At 38.0% G+C, this 24,653-nt stretch overlaps 4 protein-coding genes across 5 annotated transcripts; 3 read left to right on the top strand and 1 right to left on the bottom strand.

Annotated features, from left to right (window-relative positions):
• Positions 1 to 3,971: 3,971 nt before the first annotated feature.
• On the top strand, positions 3,972 to 6,695 carry LOC117613852 (IST1 homolog). Its single transcript, XM_034342450.1, has 6 exons — positions 3,972 to 4,288; positions 4,767 to 4,899; positions 5,010 to 5,113; positions 5,355 to 5,526; positions 5,632 to 5,772; positions 6,115 to 6,695. The coding sequence occupies exons 1-6, from the start codon at positions 4,239 to 4,241 to the stop codon at positions 6,463 to 6,465; spliced, it is 951 nt and encodes a 316-aa protein (XP_034198341.1). The 5' UTR covers positions 3,972 to 4,238; the 3' UTR covers positions 6,466 to 6,695.
• A 6,313-nt stretch (positions 6,696 to 13,008) lies between these two features.
• On the bottom strand, positions 13,009 to 15,639 carry LOC117614559 (zinc finger protein JAGGED-like). Of its 2 annotated transcripts, none has more exons than XM_034343415.1 (5): positions 15,382 to 15,639; positions 15,088 to 15,182; positions 14,545 to 14,682; positions 14,128 to 14,212; positions 13,009 to 14,020 (listed from the first exon to the last, which is right to left on the bottom strand). In XM_034343415.1, coding segments are annotated over exons 1-5 (882 nt in total). In that variant the 5' UTR covers positions 15,384 to 15,639; the 3' UTR covers positions 13,009 to 13,458. The 2 variants fall into 2 exon arrangements, with proteins under 2 accessions (XP_034199306.1, XP_034199307.1); XM_034343416.1 differs by having other exon boundaries at positions 14,545 to 14,676.
• A 2,042-nt stretch (positions 15,640 to 17,681) lies between these two features.
• LOC117616402 (50S ribosomal protein L15, chloroplastic) lies at positions 17,682 to 19,705 on the top strand. The gene is made up of 4 exons (XM_034345710.1): positions 17,682 to 17,817; positions 17,895 to 18,240; positions 18,351 to 18,502; positions 19,307 to 19,705. Exons 1-4 carry the CDS (start codon positions 17,752 to 17,754, stop codon positions 19,529 to 19,531), a joined length of 789 nt encoding a protein of 262 aa, XP_034201601.1. The 5' UTR covers positions 17,682 to 17,751; the 3' UTR covers positions 19,532 to 19,705.
• A 2,326-nt stretch (positions 19,706 to 22,031) lies between these two features.
• Positions 22,032 to 24,047, top strand: LOC117616295. The gene is made up of 4 exons (XM_034345555.1): positions 22,032 to 22,454; positions 22,704 to 22,895; positions 22,990 to 23,053; positions 23,232 to 24,047. The coding sequence occupies exons 2-4, from the start codon at positions 22,738 to 22,740 to the stop codon at positions 23,541 to 23,543; spliced, it is 534 nt and encodes a 177-aa protein (XP_034201446.1). The 5' UTR covers positions 22,032 to 22,454; positions 22,704 to 22,737; the 3' UTR covers positions 23,544 to 24,047.
• Positions 24,048 to 24,653: the final 606 nt, after the last annotated feature.

Genomic DNA, 24,653 nt, shown 5'->3' with positions numbered 1-24,653 from the left:
AATTTAGATTTATTTTATATTTTATTTAGGGTTGTACTTCCTTATAAATACCTCCATATTGGAGATGAAATGATATGAGCATATACGAGCATATCTGAATATTTGCCATACTTTGTTTGACATGTATCAGAGCTTAGGTTTTCTTATGACTTGTGCTTGCGTTATCCTTGCAATTTAAGTGCTCTCCTCCTCTCCTTTTCAAAGGGGGGAGGGGGAGTGAAAATAATATGTTTATTGACATATCCCCATTACCTTGACATACTCCTATGAATATATTGCCTATTTCTTAACTCCAACGACCCCTTCTCTTTAGGGTGATAGGTGGAGGGAAGAGAAGTTGTGTCTGCTTGAATTAGTTACAGTTGATATGGAAGAATTCGTAATTTTCTTTTTTCTAATGTCGTTGACGTGGCCATTGATGCCGCCGTTGATGTTGCCTTTGTTTGCTTCACTTTTCGTTGCTATGGTCATTGCCGATGATGTTGCTGTGCTTTGATCGTCCACCAACCTACTATTGGGATTCAAATTGAATGGATCCAACCATGTGATTTGGGCTTCAATGATTAAACTCTATGCTACTTCACAAAGAAAATTGGGTTACCTAACTCGTGACTCTAGATTCCAAAGATCCACAATTTGAAAAGTGGAAAATTGATGATACTACCGTAAAAATTTAGATGATGCACATTGTTGAGGCCCAAAAAATCCACTGTTTGGCCGTAATAAATTTTTGGCCGAGTCCGACACCTAACTTGGGAAGAAACCGAATTTGGGTATACGCAAGAGTTTATCATATACGTTTGCACACGTGCCATGCCAAGCAAATAAGCAACAGGCCACGCTACAAGCTTAAGTGGGCCCAAGCCACACAAATGCCTGGGGCTTGCTAAACGGGTTGTGGTATGGATGGTTACGAGTTTTCATGAGGCCCATTGATGAGCCAAGAAATGGAAGTTTTGGGCTGCTTATGAGGCCCGAAACTCAAGCCTATTTCTTGAGTCCAAATATGTGGGTAAGGAAAAAGGAGAGAAAATAGCCCATTACCTTAGAAAAGATAGCCCATCACTTTGGGAAGTTGGCTCATCCCTTTAGTGAACTAGCCCATCACCTTAGAAAGGTCCAAGCAACCAAGAAAAATATATGCATCTTCCAGCACTTAATTGGAGATAAGACCACAACCAAAGCTAAAGGCCACTCACATCTGTAGGCTGCTGGGAATCTCCAGCACATGGCCAAAGACAAATCCCAACACAAGCCATCCAAAAAACCTAAAGGATACTTGAGCAAAACACTATTCAAACCAGTGTACATACCCATTTCTTTCCCCCCATCAGATCTAGCCATACAAGATGGGAGAAAAGAAGGAAAAAAGATGGCTGAAAATAGGAGTTTTCCACTAAAGTGGCTGTGGGAAGAGCATTGAGCTCCCAAAAATCCTTAATTTTGTACAAATAGGAAGAGTTGATTTCACCAAAATAGGATGATTGAAGGGATGAGGGGAGAAAAGAAGGGAAAGACTTGGCCAAATTGGATAGAAACCATTAGGGTTTCTTGGAAAAAAGTAGCTTCCAGCGCCTATAAAAAGAGGCATTTCCTACCCATCATCTCAACCCACATCTAGAGAGCAAGCTTCATATGTCATCTCTGAAACTCTGCAATTTTGTGCCATATTCATCCATCTTCTCCCATTTTCTCTTATGGCAAGCCATTCCAGAGTCTGACATAGCTTTTGTCAGGCTGCTGAAAAATTACCCAAAACATCTAATACTTCACCTCTAGCCAAAACCACAACCAGAGAGCAAGCTTCCTCTTTTACTTCCAAAACCTAGCAATTTCGTGCTAAGTTCATCTTCCTTCTCCTTAGTTTACCCTCTTGGCATGCTGTTCTAACACTTGACAGAGCCTCTATCAAGCTGCCGGAAAAACACCCATTGCCCTCCTCTCTCTCCCCATCTCTCTTATCAATGAATCCTCTTAGAATCCCTTCCCTCATGCCTTAAAAACTCTGTTTCTCATAGGAAAGCGCAGCCATTTCTCTCTCTCTCTCTCTCTCTCTCTCTCTCTCTCTCTCTCTCTCTCTCTCTCTCATGCTAAACTCATGAATGCTTAGCTTCCATGCCACAAGCTTCTCATGCGAAGCCAAGAATTTATCTGTAAGCTGTTGTTATTTTTGTTGGTGAAGGTAACCAATGTGTTTCCTAAGGCTTCACTATCCTTTCGAAGCATTCTTGATGCTTGATCTTTGAACTCAGGCACAGGGAATAACCTCATTAGTTCGCTCCTTACGGAAGCCCAGCCCATTTGTAACTGCCGGAAGAAAAAAAGCCCCTACACACACTATGGAACCTAGTTTGTTGAATATGTTTCATACTTACCTATTGTCGTGCTCACAAGATTTCTGTGTTCTGCCATATCTACTGATGTGATCACAGGATTTCTATGTTCTGCCTTATCTACTGCCATGCTCAAAGGGTTCTGTGTTCTGCCTTATCTATTGACATGCTCACAGGATTTCTGTGTTCTGCCTTATCTACTGTCCTGCTCACAAGGTTTCTGTGTTTTCCCTTACCTATTGCCATGCTCACATGATTTCTGTGTTATGCTTTTATGTGTTCTTTTATGTGCCCTATTTGTTAGGGTTTGTCAGTTGTTTCACTCGTTCGATTTGTCAATGTCGAGTATGGTGTTTTATGACTAGCTTGTCAAGTTGGGCGTGCGAAATGTCTATGCCCCAACTTCAAGGGGAGTGTTGGCGAGTCCTTACTTAGTTATGATTTTGGTTACTTACCCATTTATCTAGTCCTATTATAATTGAGATTTATTTTCTATTGTAATTTATATTTATTTCATATTTTATTTGGGGTTGTACTTCCTTATAAATACCTCTATATTGGAGATAAACGTATATGAGCATATACGAGCATATATGAATATTTGCCCTACTTTATTTGACATAATCTGCTCTAAATATTCTTAGCACATGCCCCTTTGCAATAGGTGTTTGGTGCAGTTCACCATTGGCACGAGCATCTTTACTAAATTTTGAATAGTCTTCTTGTGAGTGGGTGTTAGATAAAGCTAGATTACTCTCCAAATCTGACTTTGCTATTTTTATGATGTTGGGATGGTCAATTTGGGAGACACGAAATGGGAAGCTTTGGCATAACAAGGAGGAACATCCTGAGGCTACTAGTTGTCGAGCAATGAGTAAATTGCATGAATTTTTGCAAGTAAGGGAAGCAACGGGTAAAGGAAATGGGGGTACGAGCCAACAACAGTGGGCAAAATCAAATGGGGAGACTATTAAAATTAATGTTGACGAAGCTTGGTTATCAGAGGACAAGGTGGGTGGGGTGGGTGTTGTAGCAAGGGAGTCACAAGGATGTTTCCTAGTAGGGTGAACCTTGCACGTGGACAATGTGCATTCAGTTTCACAAGTGGAGGCTTTTGCTGCAAGGGAGGGAGCCTCTTTGGCAGTAGAAATGGAGTTTAGCAAAGTTTGTTTTGAAAGTGATTCGCTCAAGATTGTTACATTTCTTGGTGCTAACTTTATTAATAGGTCCTTCATCAATCCTGTGATAGAGGTTACCAAGGTTTTGTTGTCTCATGTCATTGGGGATGGTTATTTCCATATCCGCCGCCAAGGCAGTCACGTTTCGCTCTTTTTACAAAGAGTTCTATCTCTTGGTTCGAAGGGCCCCCTGATTTTCTTATAGATGTTCTATTTGAAGATTGTAATAAGTAGTTTTTCGGATATGAGCCTACCTTTTGTACTCGTCTCTTTTCCTCTAATGAATAAAATCATATTGTCTTCTCTATTAAAAAAAAATAAAAAATTATAAAAACTTATTCATCGACCTTTGAAAAATATCCCATTATTTAGTGTCAATAACATAATAATGGTAAATTGATTTAAATATGATATAAACAAACAAAACAAAAAAATATTCCATGTAATTTTTTTTGGGTCCGACATTATTGAAGATTTAGAGCTGTCATCCGAGTATAAGTAAAAATTGGTTGAAAAAAGAGAGGCACTGATCCAGCAGAGTTGGTACATAAAAAACGAAAACTTGAACGCTATGCCAAACAGAGCTTGACCCAGAAGTTGAAGAAAAGTAGTTGATTTTCTGCAATTGTTCCCCCAGAAACTATAAATCGTAGTCTGAAAGGACTTCATTAAGCGATCGAGATTATCTACAAGAGGCTCATCGTCTTCATATAGGCATCCGTCATCCATGTCTCTCTTAAACCAGCTTTTCAACAGAGGCGTTTTTGGTACAAAGTGGTAGGTCATACCCATTTGCCTTGGCCCCTGAATCTCATCCCTTTATTATATGTTTGTTTCTGTTATTCAAATCCTTATTCTTTGCTTATCATGATTTGATTTCGTATAATTTCTGTCGGTCAACTTTACTTTCAAGTTTGAACCCATAATTCTAAGTTTTCGTAGAATTGCAGTTTAATTAGTGAACAATATGTTCTCGAAATTCTGGATTCTTCGAGGCACCCAATCATTAATGCATTTCAGCATATGGGTTTCTTTCATTAAAATATTTTTGATCGATTTTGTGCATTTCTCGTCAATATTTTTGGATAGTTTTTTCTGTTGGCGCTAGATATTCGTTGTCTCTAGTAATTTGGTTGTTTCTTAACTCTGCCGCGTGTGATTATCAAATATTGAGACTTGGAGTCAAATATCTGTCTACTTGTTTGAATTGCTCTTGTAATTCGGTAAAGTCTTAACCTTGGTAGTTGTTTTGTAGCAAAACATGTTTGAACTTGGCTATTTCACGCATGAAATTGCTGCAAAACAAGAGAGATGTGCAGCTCAAACAGATGCGCAAGGAAATTGCGCAATTTTTGCAGGCTGGCCAAGAAGCAATAGCTCGAATTCGGGTACAACTTTCAAAACTATACTCAAAGATATCAATGCCTATTTGATTAAAATTTAATTCATGTTTGAATTATTATTGATAGCTTTGGTGAGCATTTCATAATCTGGTCAGGTGGAGCATGTTATACGAGAGCAAGACATATGGGCTGCGTATGAGATATTGGAGCTGTTCTGTGAATTTGTCCTTGCACGTGTTCCCATTATTGAAAGCCAGAGGTAAATCCATTGATTGTTGGTAATTGTCAAATATGACATGTAAAGCATCAGGTGTATTACATTAAGAAAGTACATTGGAGTTTATATCATGATATACTAATGGGGGTAGGAAACACTGAGTATTGTGCGTTTTTCAATTTCTTGACCAGCAGGCATCTTGAAATTCTGTTATTTCTGCACACATGTATGTCAATATAATTTGTTTATGCCACTCAATTTTTAACCATTTTTCTCCTTACAGGGAGTGTCCACCAGAATTACGAGAAGCTATATCAAGCATAACTTTTGCTTCCCCAAGATGTTCAGAAGTTCCAGATTTATTGCAGATCAAAAATCTGTTTACAGCAAAATATGGAAAGGAATTTGTATCAGCTGCGTCTGAGCTTCGTCCTGATTCTGGGGTCAACCGAACTGTTAAGTATTTTGTTGCATATGCAATTGTGAATCTCTGCATGAACAACCAATATTGATCAAAAACTGATACCACTTTTTCAATTCTTTAAATGTAATTTTGGCAGATAATTGAGAAGCTTTCAGTTAGTGCTCCATCTGGAGAGGCCAGGCTTAGGGTCTTGAAGGAAATTGCACAAGAGTACAATCTGAATTGGGATTCTTCTAATACTGAAGCAGAATTCAGTAAAACGCATGAAGATCTGCTGGTACTTTTACCAAATTAAGTTCTTTTCCATTTTCAAACGGATTAGGTGTAGCTTAATCTTCTGACATCATTTGGTCCATCAGAATAATGACTAGACACTCTGTGCAACTTCTCATGATATGGGAGTTTCTTGTGTGTGCTGCTCATGCTTTCACAAGCATATTCATGATATGGGAATTTCTTGGTTTTGATTTGGCATGTTAATCAACAATTACACTTTATGTCATTCCATATCTGTTCAGGCATATTGTCTATTGCAGAATTTGAAATATATTAGTACATTTCTTTTATGTTATTTACTCTGTAATTACAATGACTGTGGTCTTTTTGCCATTATCTGTAGGGTGGATCCAAGCACGTAAGTGGTGGAGCTGCACCTTCTCAAGCTCCGGCAAAACAAGGCTCTTTTAGTTCTTCACCTTCTAATGGGGCACACTCTATTGTGGCTGCAGATATTAAACAAGAACCTAAGTACCTTCATGCTCCAAGACCTTTAAGGGAGACACACACATCATACACTAATGAGATTCAACCATCGATTAATGATGATAAAGCGGTAGCAGTTAGTGATACCAAAAGGGAGACAAGACCAAAATCATCTGAGATCCTGGAGAGAGCTCGAGCTGCCATTGCCTCTGCTGAGCGTGCATCTGCTGCTGCCCGTTCCGCTGCAGAGCTGGTTAAGTCCTTGTAGTGCTCAAATGAATAATTGGATCAAGGTGCACAGCAGGAACAGCACATAAGAAAGCATACGTTACACCATGGAATACACTTTCCAATAGTTTTTAAAGAAGGTGCTGAGGATTATACTGTATTGACGAATATGATCATTTGTATATCTTGTATCTTGTGATGGTCAAGAACTCATTTGTTTTTCTCTAACATTCACCAACTGTTATCTATTGCAATCTCTTTTCTTGAACTTATTTTGTGTTGTGTTTAAATTGGAAGGCACCTGCTCTTTATTTCACACCAAGTCCTAGGATTCTTAAGCTTCATGGCCGTCCATGAGCCATGTTTTGGACTTCTTGGACAGAAAAAAGAAAAAGAAAAGTCTTTAGCAAGACCTCACAAATCATTATGTTCGGAGTAAAGGGTTCCACTTTTCTTCTCAAGACTTAGATTCATTCATATGTTTTAATCTGCGGGCAGTGGATTATGTAACATATCTGCATATATATCGTCGATGGATCTGTTGCTTTAATAATTAAAACTTCTTACTAAGAAGGAGAAACAATATATTTTACGTACACCACCACCAGTAACTCGTCTGGTAAGTTTTTTCTTTTCCGAAGATAGAAAAAGGCATATAATATAGGATAGGATAGGAGGAGGGAGAGCCACAGTATACAGTAATAACCTGAAGTGGCAAACCGTGATTGGTTAAAAAACAACCAGAGAAACTGAAGGCAAAGCCAAAAACCCACAGAGAAAAGTTTGACATAGATCAGAACAAACCAAAACATTCTTGTTTGCTTTCCCAGAGAGTCCGATCCGATCTACACGATACTGCCATATATACATATCACAGATTTCACAGCCACAGAAGGCTGAGAGAAAGACCTCTATAGGCTATAGGTTCCAGGTAAAAGTTATATAGATCCCTCTATTGCCCTAGCTAGCTAGAGCCTAGAGCTAATTAAGGCTGCACTGCATATACTTATATATATATATATATATATATATATATAAAGATACAAATCTAGCTAAGCTAATGGTTGTGGGGAGGCAGAGACAAGTTTACATTACCTGATGCATACTTGTACATATCATATAGTCACACTTCTCAACGACATGCCCTCTCTCATGCAAACACAAAACCCACGTCTCTTTCCTCTCAAAAGACTCATGCATGAAACTTCAGCAAACAGTTCTGAAAGCCACACTCGCCGTACATACATACACTTATATTATATATATATATATAGACTGTGCCATGCCACGGAGATAGAGTGAGTGCACTGTGCATGTGTGTGTGAAAAAGATGTAACATGATAATTAGCAGCAGATGGATGGAGAAGTAATAAGGACGACGAGAGACGACAGAGGTAGCTAGACAAAGCTACATAACAACAGCGCACCAAAAAAGAAAGCCTGGTTTGAATCATAACATGCCATAAGAGGTGCGCTTCCCTCAACCGCGTGATCTACACCAACAACCCACATTGATATTGTTGAAATGAAGGGTCGTTTTCGTCTTGAATTTCGTTTTTAAATCCTATATTTTCCATTGGTCGCTCCCTTCCCTTCAGACTCACCTACTGCTACCCTAGCTGCTGCTGCTTCATCATCTCTTCTCTTTTATATCTATCTATATCTATTTATCTTTTATATATATATATAATTAATTTAAAATCTGAAAAAACACAACAACACATGCAACTTTCCTACTAGCCAGGCCCCTAAGCCTATACGCATGGTACTTAATTACTGTTGTGGACTAAGTGGTGGCTGTTTTTTTTGTTTGATATATATTTGTAAAGTAACCAAACAAGGGCAGTTCCCGGTTGCCGTTGGCTCTATTTAGCTCTGCGTGGACTATAATTAGAATCATCTTAGGCTTCCTAAAGTGGTGCTATTTTCAGATTAATACAAATCCACTTCAGATACTATCATCATCAGAGCCGTTGCTTTTAATGCACTTACACATGCTTTTGAGCTAAACAATATAAATACGATTATCTTTGTAACTAGTCAAATCAAATTGAAGCTGTTTGGCATTTCTCTCTTCTCAAAAATTTAAGTACAAAACTGTTTGATACGAACTTGTTACAGTGTAATTCTAATTTTTTTGAAATATTTTGCAATGTGAATTAATAATTTGATTCGCATCTCCATCTTACCAACTAAAATTAGTCAAATATGACCTATGAAAAGAAGCGAAAATAAATTAGTCAACCATGAAGATTATTATTATATATGGTTTTTTTCTTTCTCTTTTCTGAACGAAGCTTCAAATATGATGTGGCAAAATATATAATGTGGGTAATGCAACTTTTGTCATGGAAATTATATACATATAACTAGGTTTGTTGTAGGATCTCTCTCTCTCTCTCTCTCTCTCTCTCTCTCTCTTCTTTTTATTTTGGCCATTAGGTTTTAGAATCTTTGAGGCAACAAAAAACAAAAGAAATTTCCAGCGGTCCAATTGGGTTGCCTAGGTATAGCTAGTTTTCATAGAAGGCAGAAATACTATTAACTGAAGGTCAGTTCTTTTTGCAATTATTGATAGAAGCCATTAAATGAGGCATTGTGAGCTAAACTATTTTCGTACTTGAAAGACAACAAGACCTAGCTAGTTTGTCTTTCTTCTTTTCCCATCTCACAGTGCTACAGTGCACACAGAACTGATCACACGCAAACGCACTGCAGAGAGAGGGACGTATCTCAGGTCAGTTCATTAACTCAACCCCAAATAATTAACTATAAAACTGCTCAAAGATATGCTAGATTATTAGTTTAATATAAGTTGATTGGAAATAGGGTCATGCTATCCTTGTAACTCAAAAATCATAGACAAAACCCTCTAATAATACAACGCTTAAGTAAAATTCAATTTTAAAATTGGATGACAATGTGTCTATGTAAGTTGATTTATTAACAAATCATGCCACTAGATCTTTATTTGGTGGCTGACCATTTTTTATCCCCTAATTTTATGCAAATAAATAATACCTCTCATTGTACATTTATGTTTACACTCCTGTAATAATGGCCTACAATCAAATTAGTTCAAACATACACCCTCCAATTATATAATTATATATATATATATATATATATTCTAATAAGTACAATGCCCAAAAAAAAAATGTACTTTAATTAGATGATATTATGTACGTTAACATTTTCATGCCTACGTATATTACATCATATGACTCATAGGATAAAATAAAAGATAAATTATTACTCATAAAAGGTAATAGGTAAATTATTATCTATGAAAAAAATAGGTAGATTATTATCCATGAAAAAACTAGGTACAATAAATAAAATCCAAATTCCAAAATAGGTAGATTATTATCCAGGAAATATGGAACAAAATTTCAAAAAGGGAATAAGGAAAAAGGCCATTTTTGGCCAACACATTGTCGATTGTATTAATGAATTTTAATAATAAAACAGATAATTAATTATGTACAACAATTTTAGAGGGAATCACCACAATAAATTGGAGAATCAAAACTTAAAACACCAACTCATTACACGTTGAAATATAAAGTGAATGGTTGCAAGTAAGGCAAGTTGAATTTGAAAAGTGTAAAGCAAATTTACTATTAGAAATATGAATGAACTAAGTTGAGTCTATAGTTGATTTGCCGTCTACTTTTGTTGAGGCTATTTTGAAGTTTATACATGCACTATGGACCTCTCATATATCAAATCTTCAGTCTCTATCTCAAAACCGACTCTACTTAATTATCCCCGATCCATCCCCCTCTCTCTCTGTGAGCCCCGATCTTTGTCAACCAATACATATAGATACAGTGTCGTACCTTTCTTCATTATATATATCATGTCTTGCGGTCTCGGGATCGCACATATGAGAAAGAGAGAGTATAATATACTATACTTGCTGCATTCCAATATGGTTGCTCTGTTTTCTTGTAATTAACTTAATTATATTATTAAAACAGTACAGACCAAGGGGTTTACCTCAGTAGTGAGGTCCCTCCCGTCCCCGCTTTGGTCACCCGTTAGAATTCCAGGATAAATGCCCCCTTCTTCAATGCAATATATCCATCGCTAATTCTAAAATAATAAATAAAAACAGTACAAGTTCGTTCATATATAAAGAGGAAATATAGATGAGTACAAATTCAGTAAACAGTTAAAATAATCAATCAGATTAATTACTAGGACATTTCAACGCTGAAAGTTATTTTAACTAATTTATTTTCCTTGAGGATTTTATGTTTTTTTTTCTTGGTAATAATAAAGATCTATATAGCTTTGTTCTGTTTATCCTTGTCCTTTTTTAATATACTGCTGCTGCTATAGATAGCTGCAAATACAGCAGTTAGTTGTCAGTGAATTAATTATTAAAACAAAAATCGACTTCAACGAAAGAAACACATCAAATAATCAAATGTTTCTTAACTTTATATCTTTATTTTACATATTTATGGTGGGCCAGCCGCTCTTGAGTCATCACTTATTCAATGCTCGAACATCCAGTCTGACCTAGTTTGTGATTTGCTCTGCAAAAGTGAAGATTTTTGAGGTGGTTAAGTATTTATACGTATACTTATACTTACCAAACGTTTAAACAGGAAACGCCAAGAAGACGATGAAGGCAGCTCATCCAATTACGTGCCACCAATTATACCTTAAGTAATTATCATAATTAATATCTTAATTAGTTCAATCACCAATTACATGCTAGTTAAGATATGGCTAGATTTGATTAGGACCATCTCCAAATTCATGTATCATCATCTACTGAATATGCAGCTAGTTAGGATCGAAAGTTCCAAACACTTGCCCTCTTTTCTTCAAACTAGCTAATAAAATAAAATAAGTTGAAGGATCTTGAGTTATGCATATGTGCTTGTGGGTCCAGCTAGGTTTTAGCTTGTAACCAAATCAGGTTAAGCACTAGCTAGCAGAACCCAGTATGGGCCTCAGATATGTAGTTCCAATAGTTAACACACTGATCTCTTATCTGCAAACAAGCAGCGGCGTAGATGTTGCAGTCCAGCTTAACCTATGATTTATATGTTTGCAGGTTTAGCCTGTACGTGTTAGGGCTACTAGCTAGGGTTAGGGCTGCTTTCTTCTTCAAGTATCTCTGTCTCTTGTGTAGCTCCTGTTGCCCCACCTCCCTACCAATCTTCGGTCACTTCAAGTTGCACTTTTAAGCACCTGAACCCCTAATCGTCTTCACTATTCAAGCCCAGCAATTGGCCGAAAAATAGGTTGCTCTGTTAAGCCTCATGGCTATGGCCTGCAATAAAGTGTCCTAATCACTTTGTCAAGTCTCCCGAATTTAAGAGACGCTTAATAGGGAACCCACCACCACGCTACCAATATTTAATTGGATTCAAGTTCATGAGTCCATATGTCTCAGAGTGCCAATGTTCGATCGGAATTAGACAAATACAACCAATAGAAAAGAAAACCAGTAGAAAAGGCCAAAGCCTTCTCCCCATTTTTTTTTTTCACAGAAAATGAGAAACACACCTATCCCCCCTACCCTCCTAGTTCGAATTAAAAACATGGTAATTGGTAATTTTTATTTGGTGAAAAATTTCATCACTTTGTAAATCTTTCTTTGTCGTTTGGAAGTAAATGCACTTGTACCTAAATAGACAAACAAGTAAGTTCCTTCTATCTCAACATAGATGTGAATGTTTGGAAGTATATGCATTCTCAAATGTACATCATTATTAATTCATGCAAATATATTAAGTATGGATATGCACACGATATAAACATATACAATGAATTTTACATCATTCATCCCATATGATGCATTAATAGATAAATGGATTTTCTCTTCGTACAAAAGAGAGGCCAAAAGATAATTCTAAAATCGGGTACATAAGTAAGTGCTTTATACCGTTGAAACATATAAGTCTTACATGGGATAAATTGGCATATATAGAATGATAAGGCTCTTTGTTTGACGAAATGCTTTGACATATATCGTAGGAAAAATTGTCAACTGAATCCACACCTAATGAGAAAAGACTTGTAATTAAGGTTTTCATTTTAGAAGGTGAGCTGTTCTTGCAGTACTTATAACTCTTATCATTGTTTTAATATAGAAAAACAACTACTAATTAGCAATTAGATGAGGAGGGAAAGTAATTACTCTTATCATTGTGGCTCTGAGTAATATCGGTGGGGATCCGGAGATGCTTTGGAGTTTGGAAGGGTATAGTTTGCGCAACTCTTACAGACAACAAATTTGATTGATTCTGGGTGAGAGAAGTTGCAGTAAAAAGTTTGATGGGATTGCGAGTTCTCAACAGGTCATTGCTCCCTACAGTGCAAGCATGGTGTGACCATATATGACCCAGAAACCAGAAGGAGGGCGACAAACCCTTTTACTGGGTAATTTGTAAAAACCAAAAAGAAGCTACGACCCCCTCTGTCCTCCTCCCTTCCACCTAAACTTTATTTCATTCCAAAAAAAAAAGAGGGCGAAACTCTCCCTTTTCCTCTGGTCAAAACGCTGCCGCATAATTAAATGCTATAGGAAAAGGCAAATGGAAGCAAATAGAAAAAAGCGAGAAAAAGAAAAAGGAAAAATTGATTGGCATGCAAAACGAACTAGAAATGCAAAAAGGGGTTGAGAACTTTCAGTTCATATCTAACTTGTTGTCCCACAAGGTCTTTCTAGTTCCCCTTTTCAGACTTGGTAGTAGAAGTGATACACACATACAAAAGACACCCCTCTTCAGATTTCCAATGTTGAAAGCCCCCCCAACCCCACAACTTGAAGCCAAACTTGCTGAGGGTGTCGATGAGCTTAAAAGCTGGCCCAGTAGAAAATACCAAAAAACCTCTCTCATCTCCTTCCTCTCATGACCCCATTTGTCAGCTTGTTAAGTCTCTCTCTTTCCCTCTGTCCATTGTGGGTGGCGTGTCGAGGCAGAGACCCTAATAATAATACTTCAAGACTATCTCTCAGAAGAAACAAAAACAAAATAATAATAATAATAATAATTTGTTTTTAACATTAGAAGCCAGGTTGAAATCGATTGATCGAAGGAGGAGGATCCAAACGCTGCTGTGTCCCTGCATAGCTCCTGCTCCAATTCAATCCCTCCTCCTGGTTCATGTGCAGTGACCCGTCTCTACCACCACCTCCACCTCCACCTCCTCCTCCTCCTCCGGGTCCCACAGGTGCACCAATGCAAGTGTAGTTGGCGGGCTCCGGTGGTGATGCTCCATAGTTCACATTTGGGTGACCATGACCATACTGTGAGGGGCTACTACTACTAGTGCTGCTAAGAACATGTCCAACATAATAATCATTGACCGAGTGTTGATGGTGAGGGTAATGGGAAGCAGGGAAGGACATGGGCCGCGAAGGAGAGGAGTATAAATATGGTTGTTGAGGCGGTTGAACACCTGGCTGTGGCACCGCCGGCGGAGGCGGTGGTGGTACGAGGGTACTTGACGAAGAGCCAGAAAACATTCTTGCTGGGAATCTGAGAGGTAATGTTGGGTCACCGCCAATGTTGTTGCCTGCAGCTGCCGGATGATGATATCCTGCCGGTGTAATTGGATGGCAGCATCTACAAAACAAACAACAATTATTAATGTAATAATTCAATTTGTTTATTACCATAAAGAAGAAAAGAAAGTGCAATTTATAAAAGGAAGAGAAATTAAGCATATATACCCTAGGTGAGGAGGAGGAGGGGCGGCTAGGTTATCGTTACTGAAGACTAGCTGACGAGCCTTGTTGAGTGTTTCTGTCTCCCTTTCTGGTGACCATTCCGACCCAACACACAAATTAAATCAAATCAAATCACACAACATATATAAATATAATATCAAATATAAAAGTACATGACCTTTAATTGATCCAGCAAGAATTTCAACAAACGAAACACAAATGATCAAATCAAATCACGACTTCCTTTTACTCGACTTATTTGAAATGACCAAGACGCTTCATGGCTAAATCATTGATGGGACAACCAGTGCCCCCAATTGTGTGTTTTTTAAATATTAATTTCTCAAATATAATGTTTAAAAAAATAAAGGCAACTAGTTTTAGTTTGTGTAAATAATTAAAGAAATGAAATTGACTTGCCTTGACGATGGCGATTCATGTGTCCCCCAAGGGCCTGAGATTTGCAGAACTTGAGGGAACAAAACCTACACTCGTAGACCTTCCCACACTCGTCTTTTCCATCTTTTGCGCCGCTTTTCTTTTTTCTGTAGCCTGCAACTAAAAACCCAGACAATAAAAGCAACTTCGATAAGACTAAACTCAACTAAACTAACCCCTACCAGCTACCTCAGCCCTATCTAAATTAATTAATTACCCAAATCATCATGAACACATTCTAAGACGGAAAAAGTAGAGTAATTGAAATCCACAATCTTCTTCATACCCCATTTAAGTTAACCTTTTTGATTTGAAATATATATTTTGTCAATTGAACTTTAAAAGCAAAGAACAGATTTTCATCCGTTTTTAAAGAAAAGAAAAAGATTGAAAAGGAGAAATTAAAGAAAAAAAGAAAGGAAAAGAAGAAATGTGAGCCCTTTTCAAAAGATATATGGGGGTTTTGATATTGTTGATCCGTTTGGGTTTGGCGGTAGTAGTAGTAATCAGAAATTTGAAAAGTACCAGAGAAGCTGTCCTCGACAACTTGTTTACCATCTCTACTGAAATGATCATCAGGCAAGTTGTTGAGGTCTAAAGGGTTGCCCTCATCAGGTCGCCTGCAAATCAAAACAAGAGATAAATATACAACGCTAAAAGCCACAGAGGTAGTACATATATGAAACAGTAAATGGTGGGTTAAAAAGAAAAAGAGTATTGGATAAAGTATAAGGGCAGGAGAGGGAGAAGGAGATGGGGTAGAGAAAAGGGAGAAGCAATTAGCAGGTGAGAAAAGTGGGATGGGGGGGAAAGACCTACATGGTACCGACAGAGAAAGACAGAAATAAAAATGTGAATGTGAGGGCGAAGTATTCTATCTCTCACTCTCTTTCTCTCTCTCTCTCTCTCTCTTCTCTCTCTCTCAGATGGGTAGATAGAGAGAGAACTAAAGCTTTTAGAAAATAATAAGACTTTCAGTTTGAGACTGCAATATAGAGGCTAGTTGAGTGATGGTGGAAGAAAAAGAGCTTTGAAAGTTCTCTATCAGTTTCTCTGCCAAACCCCTTTGGACTCATCTCTGAATAAATTAAAAAAATTGAAACAACAAAGCTGGGGACAGTACTGGGTCTCGTGACTTTAAAAAGAGGAGAGGTACTGTGGGGGAGGAAGAGAGAGGGCTTTGGTTTTAGGTATGTGATCAAAGTGTCATTTGGTTTGGTTGAGACTTGGGAGTAGAGGTAATGAAAGGGACGTGGCTTAAGTTTTTCCTTAATCAAAGCAGCTCGCGCGTGCTCTTAATTATAATTCCTTTGGTTAATTGTTTGTGTGTATATATATATATATATATATTGTATTATTATTACGATTCAGAAGAGATCGATCGTATAATCAAGCTAGGCTAGATCCTGTGCATACATATCTTCTAGTGTAATCATATCATAGTGGTGTGAAGCTAAGATGAAGAACACGATAGAGATTATGGTCCACATGCAGGTAATCAAAACACCCTCCTGGGTATGTATTTATAGCATTGTACTGCCATGGGGGATTATGGAAGTGTTACTTTCAATATGTCTGATTGTTAGTATTTTCATGAACTAAGTAGGGATGGGCTCAACCCCACCGATATGTTGTTTTATTCTTTACAAGTATCTAGTTTGCTTGATCATGGTCATTTTCAAGAAATCGGGAAACTCAACCAGACTATAGCTAGGGATGTACGTACTTATAATTATATATACAGTTTTTCTTTTGTAATAAAGGAAGTGAATTTGGACAAAAACCATAACCACCAATTGAATTGACCACAATATAGAGGCTAGTTGTGGGTTTTATAGGGCGTGGGATGTTTTGTCACGAGTTCACTGAGCTCAACTAGCATAATTAAATAGCAAATGATCTATAGTCAAATTCATTGATAAAATTGAACAAAATTAATTACTTACACGTGTATCTATTTACCAATACGATCATGACATATCAACTACGTCGTTCACCATATTATAACAGGTAAATTAGTAGCATCACGTGACATTTCTCGAATGAAAAATTATATGTCTTAATATATGATGATATAAAGTGAAACTCCCACCTCTTGCAATATAATAAGATGGATCATTAACGGGCTCAATATAAGATAGATATTGACTCATTAACCTCTTGCAATTTTAAAGTGCACATTTACAGGCTCCGAATTTGCATACTCTCTAGCAAAATGTTAAACATGTTAGTTGACCTATTACTCTTGTCACATTCCAATGAACCGAATCAATATATATGTGTGTGTGTGTAAGGCTCAGGCGGTTCACCTATAACCAAATAATTAATGTATTTACATATTCATTATATATTCAGGTGATGATTAATGGACCACACTACTTATAGGGCTCGACTTGAGGGCATGGATCATTTGGATTGGTAATACAAATTTGCAAAGTCGGGCCATGCAAGCATGCATCGGCCGTGCACACAAATACTGAAAAACATTGTGTCCATAATTACCTAAGAGAGTGGTCCATTGCAGTCCAGTCTGCCAAAACATCAAACATCCTCTTTCCTTTTGTATTTTAGCAAGCAAGGTTCCTTTTTCTAACAATCCAATGGAAAATCCTATCCAGCATCATCATTTCCAGTCCAGTCAAACTTATTCTGAGGAAAGCACATGCATCAAACTTATTCTGAGGGTGATCTCCTCCTGCTTCTTTATTTTTCATCGCCATTCATTAATTAATATCATCCTTTTTTTCTCCCCACAAACAATATTGCACTATCAATCAAATACCAAATTAATTACAACAGAAAGCAAGTGGAGTGGGGATAAAACCTTGGCACAAAAATTAAGGAAAGGAATAATTTTTTTCAAAAAAGTTAGTGCCACATTTGTGTAAGTAATTACTTGAATTAATAATGTGATTTTCCAAATTTAGTTCTACCTTGCCATGTAAAACTCGTCCGTTGGGTTGATTTGATGTGTTTTTGCCGCAACTGTGGAAGTCAAAATGAAACTGCTTCCAGGCCCATTAGATACTTCAAGCCCCAAAAGGAGAATATCCACAACATTATTTAGTTGTTAGAATTAGGCCCAAAAAAGTTGAAAAGAAATAAAAAGAAAAAGAAAAACAGAAGAAGAAGCTTATCCTATCTGTTTGTGCAACACACTGCTAGTGTTAGCTCCACTCGCTGTTATCCATGGCAGCGTCTCTGCTCTTTCTTCCTCCAACCCCACCTCTCAGTCTCCCTTCTTCATCTTTCAAGGTACTCTCTCTCTCTCTCCCTCTCTTTGTAATTATATGAATTGCTAACTGAGCTGATAATAATGTCAATGTTTACAGGGAAATGTGAGAAACTTGGGACAAAAACTGTGTTGTATTCCGCCCCTCAAGGTGACTAGTACTACAGAAAGAAGGCGGCTAGTGGTTGTGAACAAGGCAGCGTCGACCGGAGTCGGGGCTCCGGTTACCAATGTGCGGTTCAGGCTGGATAACTTGGGCCCACAACCCGGGTCCAGAAAGAAGGGTAAGAGAAAGGGAAGAGGTATAGCAGCTGGGCAAGGGAATAGCTGCGGGTTCGGTATGCGGGGCCAGAAGTCTCGATCCGGACCCGGGGTGCGCAAGGGCTTTGAAGGCGGTCAGATGCCGCTTTATCGTCGAATTCCCAAACTCAAGGGAATTGCCGGAGGTATGATTACCTTGTCTTTATATGCAAATGCATGCCAAGTGTATGCCAATATGCTTCATTGACATACTCAAAGTAATTGTTTTGCTGTTTGTTTTTTGTTTTTGTACAAGGTATGCAGGTGGGTTTGCCTAAGTATGTCCCTGTGAACTTGAAAGACATAGAAGCAGCAGGGTTTCAAGAAGGAGAAGAAGTGTCATTACAAACTTTGAAGGACAGGGGTTTGATCAACCCATCAGGAAGAGAAAGGAAACTCCCTTTGAAGGTAAATGCTTAATTTGTCTACTTTACACATGTTGTGGTGGTTAAGGTCAGATTGATGTTCCAGCATTTTGTCGTAACATTCAATTACTCAAATATCATTCGTGATATGCTGCTTTAAAGTATGGCCTCTGTATCTCTGTTTTACTAATCGAAGCTGAATTGAACCGCAAGCCTTAAAACCATATACAGGAGACTACAGAGATCATCTCTAACCGAAAGCTCCTAGTTTGGATATTTTTTTTATAACGATAGTTGCATATCTGATAGTATATAACTTTCAGCATGAACAAGCCTCTTTTAATTGAAATAACTAAGCAGTCTGTGCGTTTTTCTACAATTCAATCTTTCTTCTTAAATTTGACTTAATTGTTAATTATAAAAACACAAACTTAATTTCCTTGATTTTCTGATCCTTTTGGTTAAAGAATGCGAAAGTGTGATGCATTCTGGCCAAAACTTGGCCAATCCACATATATGATCCGGCTTTTATGCCATTGATAATATATTACTTTTGTTCTCGAATTTTATAAATTACACCTTATTCAGCAGCTGTAATACCTCCTTGACAATTGACATGTCTGAACTATAGCTTGAGGCTTTTGTGGAAAAAAAATTATTGAATAATAAAAATGTAGTAGAAGCATTAGGGCCACTTCAAGCTTGATGTGGCCCAATAATTGCCAAGTTTGATGACGGGATTGCACGTACGTATGGGTTTAGGCAGTTATCAGTGTGCACTGCTCATTAAGCATATTTTCATACTAGAACTTGAGGCTCTCTTTTTTTTTTTTTTTTTCCTTTCTAGATTCTTGGTGATGGGGAGCTCAGTGTGAAGCTGGATATAAAGGCTCGTGCCTTTTCAGCAGCTGCAAAGGAGAAACTTGAGGCTGCTGGCTGTAACCTCACTGTATTGCCTGGTCGGAAGAAGTGGGTAAAGCCATCAGTTGCTAAGAACCTTGCACGTGCTGATGAATACTTCGCCAAGAAGAGAGCTGCTGCTGCCGCCGCCGCTGAGTCAGCACCTGCTTAGACAACTTCATAGCCACCATAATGACACTGTATGTGAAGAAGTACATGGTAACATATTTTTGGAGGCATATTAATCTTCTTTCCTGTTATTATCACTTTACCTTTTTTTGGTATAATAGACTAACTTCTGTCAATTGTTTCATATATTAATGTGAGAAGTAATGTTTTCAATCTCCTTCCTTCCCCAACCGTCGATTTTGGTTATATTTAAGTGTTACTTGCTCATTTAACCTGCCCTAGAAAATTAAAGATGGTAACACATCTAGATGCGATGTGGAGATCCTATTTTTAGAGTTAGGTGATTAATAAAATTGAGCCTTATATTATTTCTTCTTTAGGGAGAAATTGCCACTGATTTAAAATATATTTGAATTGACTTATTTATATTTTGTGGCGTTGGTTGTGTTGTGACGTTGCGATGTATAAGTCTCTTGCATTGCACCTCAATTTGGAAGCGTCCAAATTGTTGACATTCTTAACTAGGAATCTAAGAAATGTCAATAAAATTGATCAACATCAAATTTCATTTGCTCCTTTCCGGCAATTTTGACATTAAAGTCAACAATGGGACGGGAAAGTACGTCAATGTCTGGTTTTGGTGAATGATTATGAGAACTGGGGTTGAGGAGGCACGCAATTTTCCGCCAATTTGTGCAATGATTTGGAATTTTCGTCCAAAAAGCAGGGGCAGGGACCAAAGAAAAAATGATGGTCATCCCCGGTAAAGTTTATATTTGAAGTCATTTGAGTCATACCCACCAATATTTTGCTTTTTTTACATAAAATGTGGAGCCTTTACTTTTGAGTCAAATCAGCTTCAGCTAACTTGCTCGATCTATTTAGGAAAGATTTAATTAAAAATTATAATGCGAAGATCAACATAACATGTTTGCTGTTAGGTTAGGTCGAATGTCTGTTTGATCATTACTTGTTAGTCTTTTCTTTATACTTCATACTATGATAACGATGTTAATCTTTTCGGGGCTGATCACGTTGATTAAGCAAACTGTGTCTCTCGGCCATACCTGAAAATGGAAAGTCCAGAGAATGCTGCGTCGTTGCTCATCTCATTTCACGGAGGATAAGAAATGGACCGCTAACCAACCTGCAAATTAAATGCTGCCCGATCAAAAGAGGAGAAGTCCAAAACTACTATAGCATAAAGCTGTGTATATGCCATGTCATCAATGTAACATGTTTTTTAGACGGAACACAACAGCATGAAGTTATTTCCAAAAAAGAAGAAGCAATCTCATAGTTTTATGAATGTTTTGTGATAAAAAGCATAATAATAATTTACATGTGCGTAAGTTTGGGTAGCTTTCATTGAAAGACGAAATGATTATTGTTACAGCTAGCTAGCCAGCTATCCCATACTCCCAATGACAGTGAAGTGGTGGGAGGATTGATTTTCCGGTCCCTGAGATCAAAACGCGTCGCCATCAAAATCTTAGGAAATTGATAGCGGGTCCAAGGTAGTCTCGGTAATATGATTTTGCTAGTTGTCAACTCAATTGGCTCCGCCTCCTCCAACAACACTACAAGAGAATCTCATTCGTGTTAAACGTGCCCAACTGTGTCGTTTTGTTCCCAAAATGGATACGCGTCACCCACGACTGTAATTGGATCAAATCACAATTTATGTGTAAATTTCTTATTAAAAGTGGACAGGTAATTGTATATAGCCCATCCATTCAAAACGCGGCCCAGATTGGAATCTAGTGACAATAAGCAGCAAAAGAGAATAAAGCCTTTGCAGCTCAAAGTCTAAACCCAAGCTCCGCACCATTTCGTTGTCCCTTTTTTTTATATATCAAAATTAATCAAAAGTCTCTGGTATCAACGCAGTTGGGAACTTGGGATGGGGGATATTTATGGCGGGAAGGATCTTGGGGGATATTTTACCGCCCAATTGCTGTGGCAGAAAAAAGTTAGGCAATGATGCCCATCACCACTTTGTCTTAACCAAGATTGGAAATATATACACATGTCACCTTATCGTGTTTGTTAGAAAAATCTAAGTTGGGAAAATTAGTTTACATTCTGGCTCCATAGCGTTATCTTATTCTTAAATAAAAATGAAATATCTTCAGAGGTTTTTTTTATTTATTGGACTTTGGATGTCAAGTTTTTCAAATATCTTTTTGTGGCGTGGATGGGGAAAAGGAATTTATTTTTGTGTATGAACATGAATGAAGCATCACTTTTTACAAAAAAATCAACTTAAATGGTGGATGCACGTGACACGTGGGGGGGGGCGGGGGCGGGGTGTTGCAGGAAGTTAAGTTAAAGAAAACGAGCAATAGTAAAGTTGATTTCAATGGGTTTGGTGCCGAAATCGATGTGAGTTCCCGCGGGAAGCACCGCCTGCGTGAAGCACTAAAATATTACCTATTTCCCATTTCATAACAACTTGATAACCCCAAGAAAGATATTTTAATAAAATAAAATAATTATCACTATTTAAACACACGTTGAATAATTTTAAAAAAAATCTCAAATCAGAGAAACTGTGGGAGCCTCTGTCGGTCTTCGCTCTCCTCTGGCACACCTCAGACCCCTCACCTTTTTCCTTTTCTACTCTCTCTCTCTCTCTCTTTCTCTCTCTAGCTGTGCTGTTAACCTGTTAGCCTGTTAGCCTGTTGCCCAATACCCAAGCCTCTTTTCTCTCTCCAATTTTTTGATTTCATTATTTTTCACTTCACTTTTTTATGATTCTTTGTTGGCTCTCTTTTTTCTCTATAAATCGGGTGGAAGCCATCCCTTAGTAACCTTCTTCCCTTCCCTTTCCTTTTCTGTCTCTTCCCCTACCTCTCGCCTAATTTTGTTTCCGTTTTCCTTCTACTATGAAAACTCTGTAGCAATATATATAGATTTCTCTACAGAAGAAGCCTAGCAGCTAAGCTCTACACTCAAACTTAAAGGTATGCCTGGCCTTTTTTTTCTTTCGTTTGCTAATTTTCTGTTTTTGTTTTCCTTTTAGTTTCTGTTAAAACCTTTGGCAATTTCCAAATTCTGTTCCTATCTGTTCAATTGACTGGCCGTAATATCAGATCAGATCAGATCTGTTCAGTTCACACCTAATACGCCCGTTTTAGATCTATTGCGGAAATGACTCCCTCAGTTCAAAATTAAAATGATAATTTGTAACAAATAGTGATTTGTTTGAACAGGTTTTACGTTGTCGTCTCAAAGCGTGGAAAAATAATGAATCACTGTGCGATTCAGCAAGGCAACGCCCTCTCAGCTTGCGAAGAGATGCGGACTTGTTCAAGAGACTCAGTCGTTTGTCCCAAACCTCGCCGTTTTGGCCTCCTCAACGCCACTCATCACGATCCCGTCAGATCTCTCAGATGGCAGCTCGGGTAAGGATTCTCAATTTTACTTTTTTTTGTTTAGGTTTTCAAATTATCCAATTTTCTTGTATCGGTTTTAATTTTTTATTTAATTGATTTTCAGCCACCAAGCGGAGCTCTATGATTCAAAAGCAGGGTCTGATATTTTGGACAACCTCCTCACCAAGGTACGTAACATTTCCTGATGTGCAGTTATCGTACTAAATTAAGCTCAGAATACATACTAAATTGGAATTTATGGTCCATTCAGAAATTCAACCCTGGTTATGTTTCTACACAAGAATCAATTGTGAGGTGTTTAGCATATGGTTCTTAATGATTTTGTTCATGTTGGATTTTGTGCAGGGTTCTTTTGGTGTTGAACAATTTTCATGTACAGAAGTAGCCTCGCCGCACCCATTTTTCAGCGGGTCGCCGCCGAGCAGAGTAGCTAACCCATTAATTCAGGACGCCCGATTTGGGGATGAGAAGCTCACCCCATCCTCGCCACTGTCACCAACCCCCCACCCGTCGGGCCTATCCTCGTCTCCAACAACTTCTGCAAGGAAAGGAAGCTTTGTTCGGGCCAGTTTTGGGAGCAAACCAGCAGTGAGGGTGGAGGGGTTTGATTGCCTGGACAGGGATCGACGTAATTGCAGCATCCCTACCCTGGCATAGAGCCTAATTCAATCAATGAAGGTAAATAGGAAAAGCTTTAGCTAAAGTTTTCTATCGACAGCCACGATACTTGATAGCATGAGAGGAAATTTTGAAATTTTCGGCCAGCGAACTATGGAGATCCTTCTGCCTTGTGTGTAAATATGTTTGAGGGATTTGTGTAAATGAAATGTCAGTGTCATGTAAGTAAATGAGATGTTAACCAAATAATAAAAGGGGTTCATGGATCATGTTTAGGAGAGGTTACGAGAGGGGGTGGGATTTGGTTGAGAATAGTCTTGTCTGTGTTCTTCTACCGCACCACCTCTTGGGTTGTAAAAAAGTAAAAGAGTCTAGTGTTGGAAAATTTTCATTCTGTTTCCATTTGAGGTGCTTTGGAGTTTCAATGAGCGGCTTATGAAGCGAATCTGTACAAATTGAAGTTGCCGTTGAGTCGATCTAAACTGTGATTTACAGTGTGTATATACCATTTGTGTTTCAGTTCATATGCTGCCTATTCTTTTATCTTCTGCTACCCACATTGCTTACTCATGACGCCAAATTGTGGACTGTTCTCTTTGAACATTGAACCATTTTGGAATCCATGGTGCATGCTTTTTTAAAGCAGGGCCTCAGAAGATCATTGATCTCTGTGATCTGCTTTTGTTCAAACCTTTATTCGGAATGGGGAGCATCTATCTGGTTGTGGACTTTCTTTTATGTTGTTGAAGCTGCAGGGCAGTGGACCTGTTTTCCGGAAAGTATATTAAGAAAGTAGGTTAAAGCTTAAATGAGTTTGATTGGACTTATTATAATGTTTTGTTTGTGAAGAAAAATGGATTGCGAGTTTTAGATGAGGTGCAGGACCCTTCCTAGGTTTAGTTCCACCAACTCGACGAAGTTAAAACGGTTTCGATTAGGGATTTTTCTACTGTACAAATTCACGTTGGCATGCAAACATGGTTGTAGCGATTAGATCAACAAATTCACACGCATGGTTGTAGCGGTTAGATCAACAAATTCATTCACACTGAAGTGTGAATGCGGTTGTTGCTGATGCTTGTACGGATTCATATTGATGATGCACCCTTTGAAATACGCATCATAGCCTTAGGTCATGATCATGAAAAG

The sequence above is a fragment of the Prunus dulcis genome, chromosome 1 (assembly GCF_902201215.1).
Source record: "Prunus dulcis chromosome 1, ALMONDv2, whole genome shotgun sequence".
NCBI lineage: Eukaryota > Viridiplantae > Streptophyta > Magnoliopsida > Rosales > Rosaceae > Prunus > Prunus dulcis.
This window is presented reverse-complemented; position numbering and strand designations above follow the sequence as displayed.

Bases quoted from the DNA above. Each gene is read 5' to 3' on its own strand.
- LOC117614559 (XM_034343415.1), bottom strand. The intron at 14,683-15,087 runs GTACTTTTCAAA...CTGGGTTTTTAG, and splicing joins TGTCGAGGACAGCTTCTCTG to TTGCAGGCTACAGAAAAAAG. The intron at 14,021-14,127 runs GTATATATGCTT...TTTGTTTTGTAG, and splicing joins CCTCCTCCTCCTCACCTAGG to ATGCTGCCATCCAATTACAC.
- LOC117616402 (XM_034345710.1), top strand. From the start codon at position 17,752: ATGGCAGCGTCTCTGCTCTTTCTTCCTCCAACCCCACCTCTCAGTCTC. The intron at 17,818-17,894 runs GTACTCTCTCTC...CAATGTTTACAG, and splicing joins TCCCTTCTTCATCTTTCAAG to GGAAATGTGAGAAACTTGGG. The intron at 18,503-19,306 runs GTAAATGCTTAA...TTTCCTTTCTAG, and splicing joins AAAGGAAACTCCCTTTGAAG to ATTCTTGGTGATGGGGAGCT.
- LOC117616295 (XM_034345555.1), top strand. From the start codon at position 22,738: ATGAATCACTGTGCGATTCAGCAAGGCAACGCCCTCTCAGCTTGCGAA. The intron at 22,896-22,989 runs GTAAGGATTCTC...ATTGATTTTCAG, and splicing joins TCTCTCAGATGGCAGCTCGG to CCACCAAGCGGAGCTCTATG. The intron at 23,054-23,231 runs GTACGTAACATT...GATTTTGTGCAG, and splicing joins TGGACAACCTCCTCACCAAG to GGTTCTTTTGGTGTTGAACA.
- LOC117613852 (XM_034342450.1), top strand. From the start codon at position 4,239: ATGTCTCTCTTAAACCAGCTTTTCAACAGAGGCGTTTTTGGTACAAAG. The intron at 5,527-5,631 runs GTTAAGTATTTT...TAATTTTGGCAG, and splicing joins ATTCTGGGGTCAACCGAACT to ATAATTGAGAAGCTTTCAGT. The intron at 5,773-6,114 runs GTACTTTTACCA...CATTATCTGTAG, and splicing joins AAACGCATGAAGATCTGCTG to GGTGGATCCAAGCACGTAAG.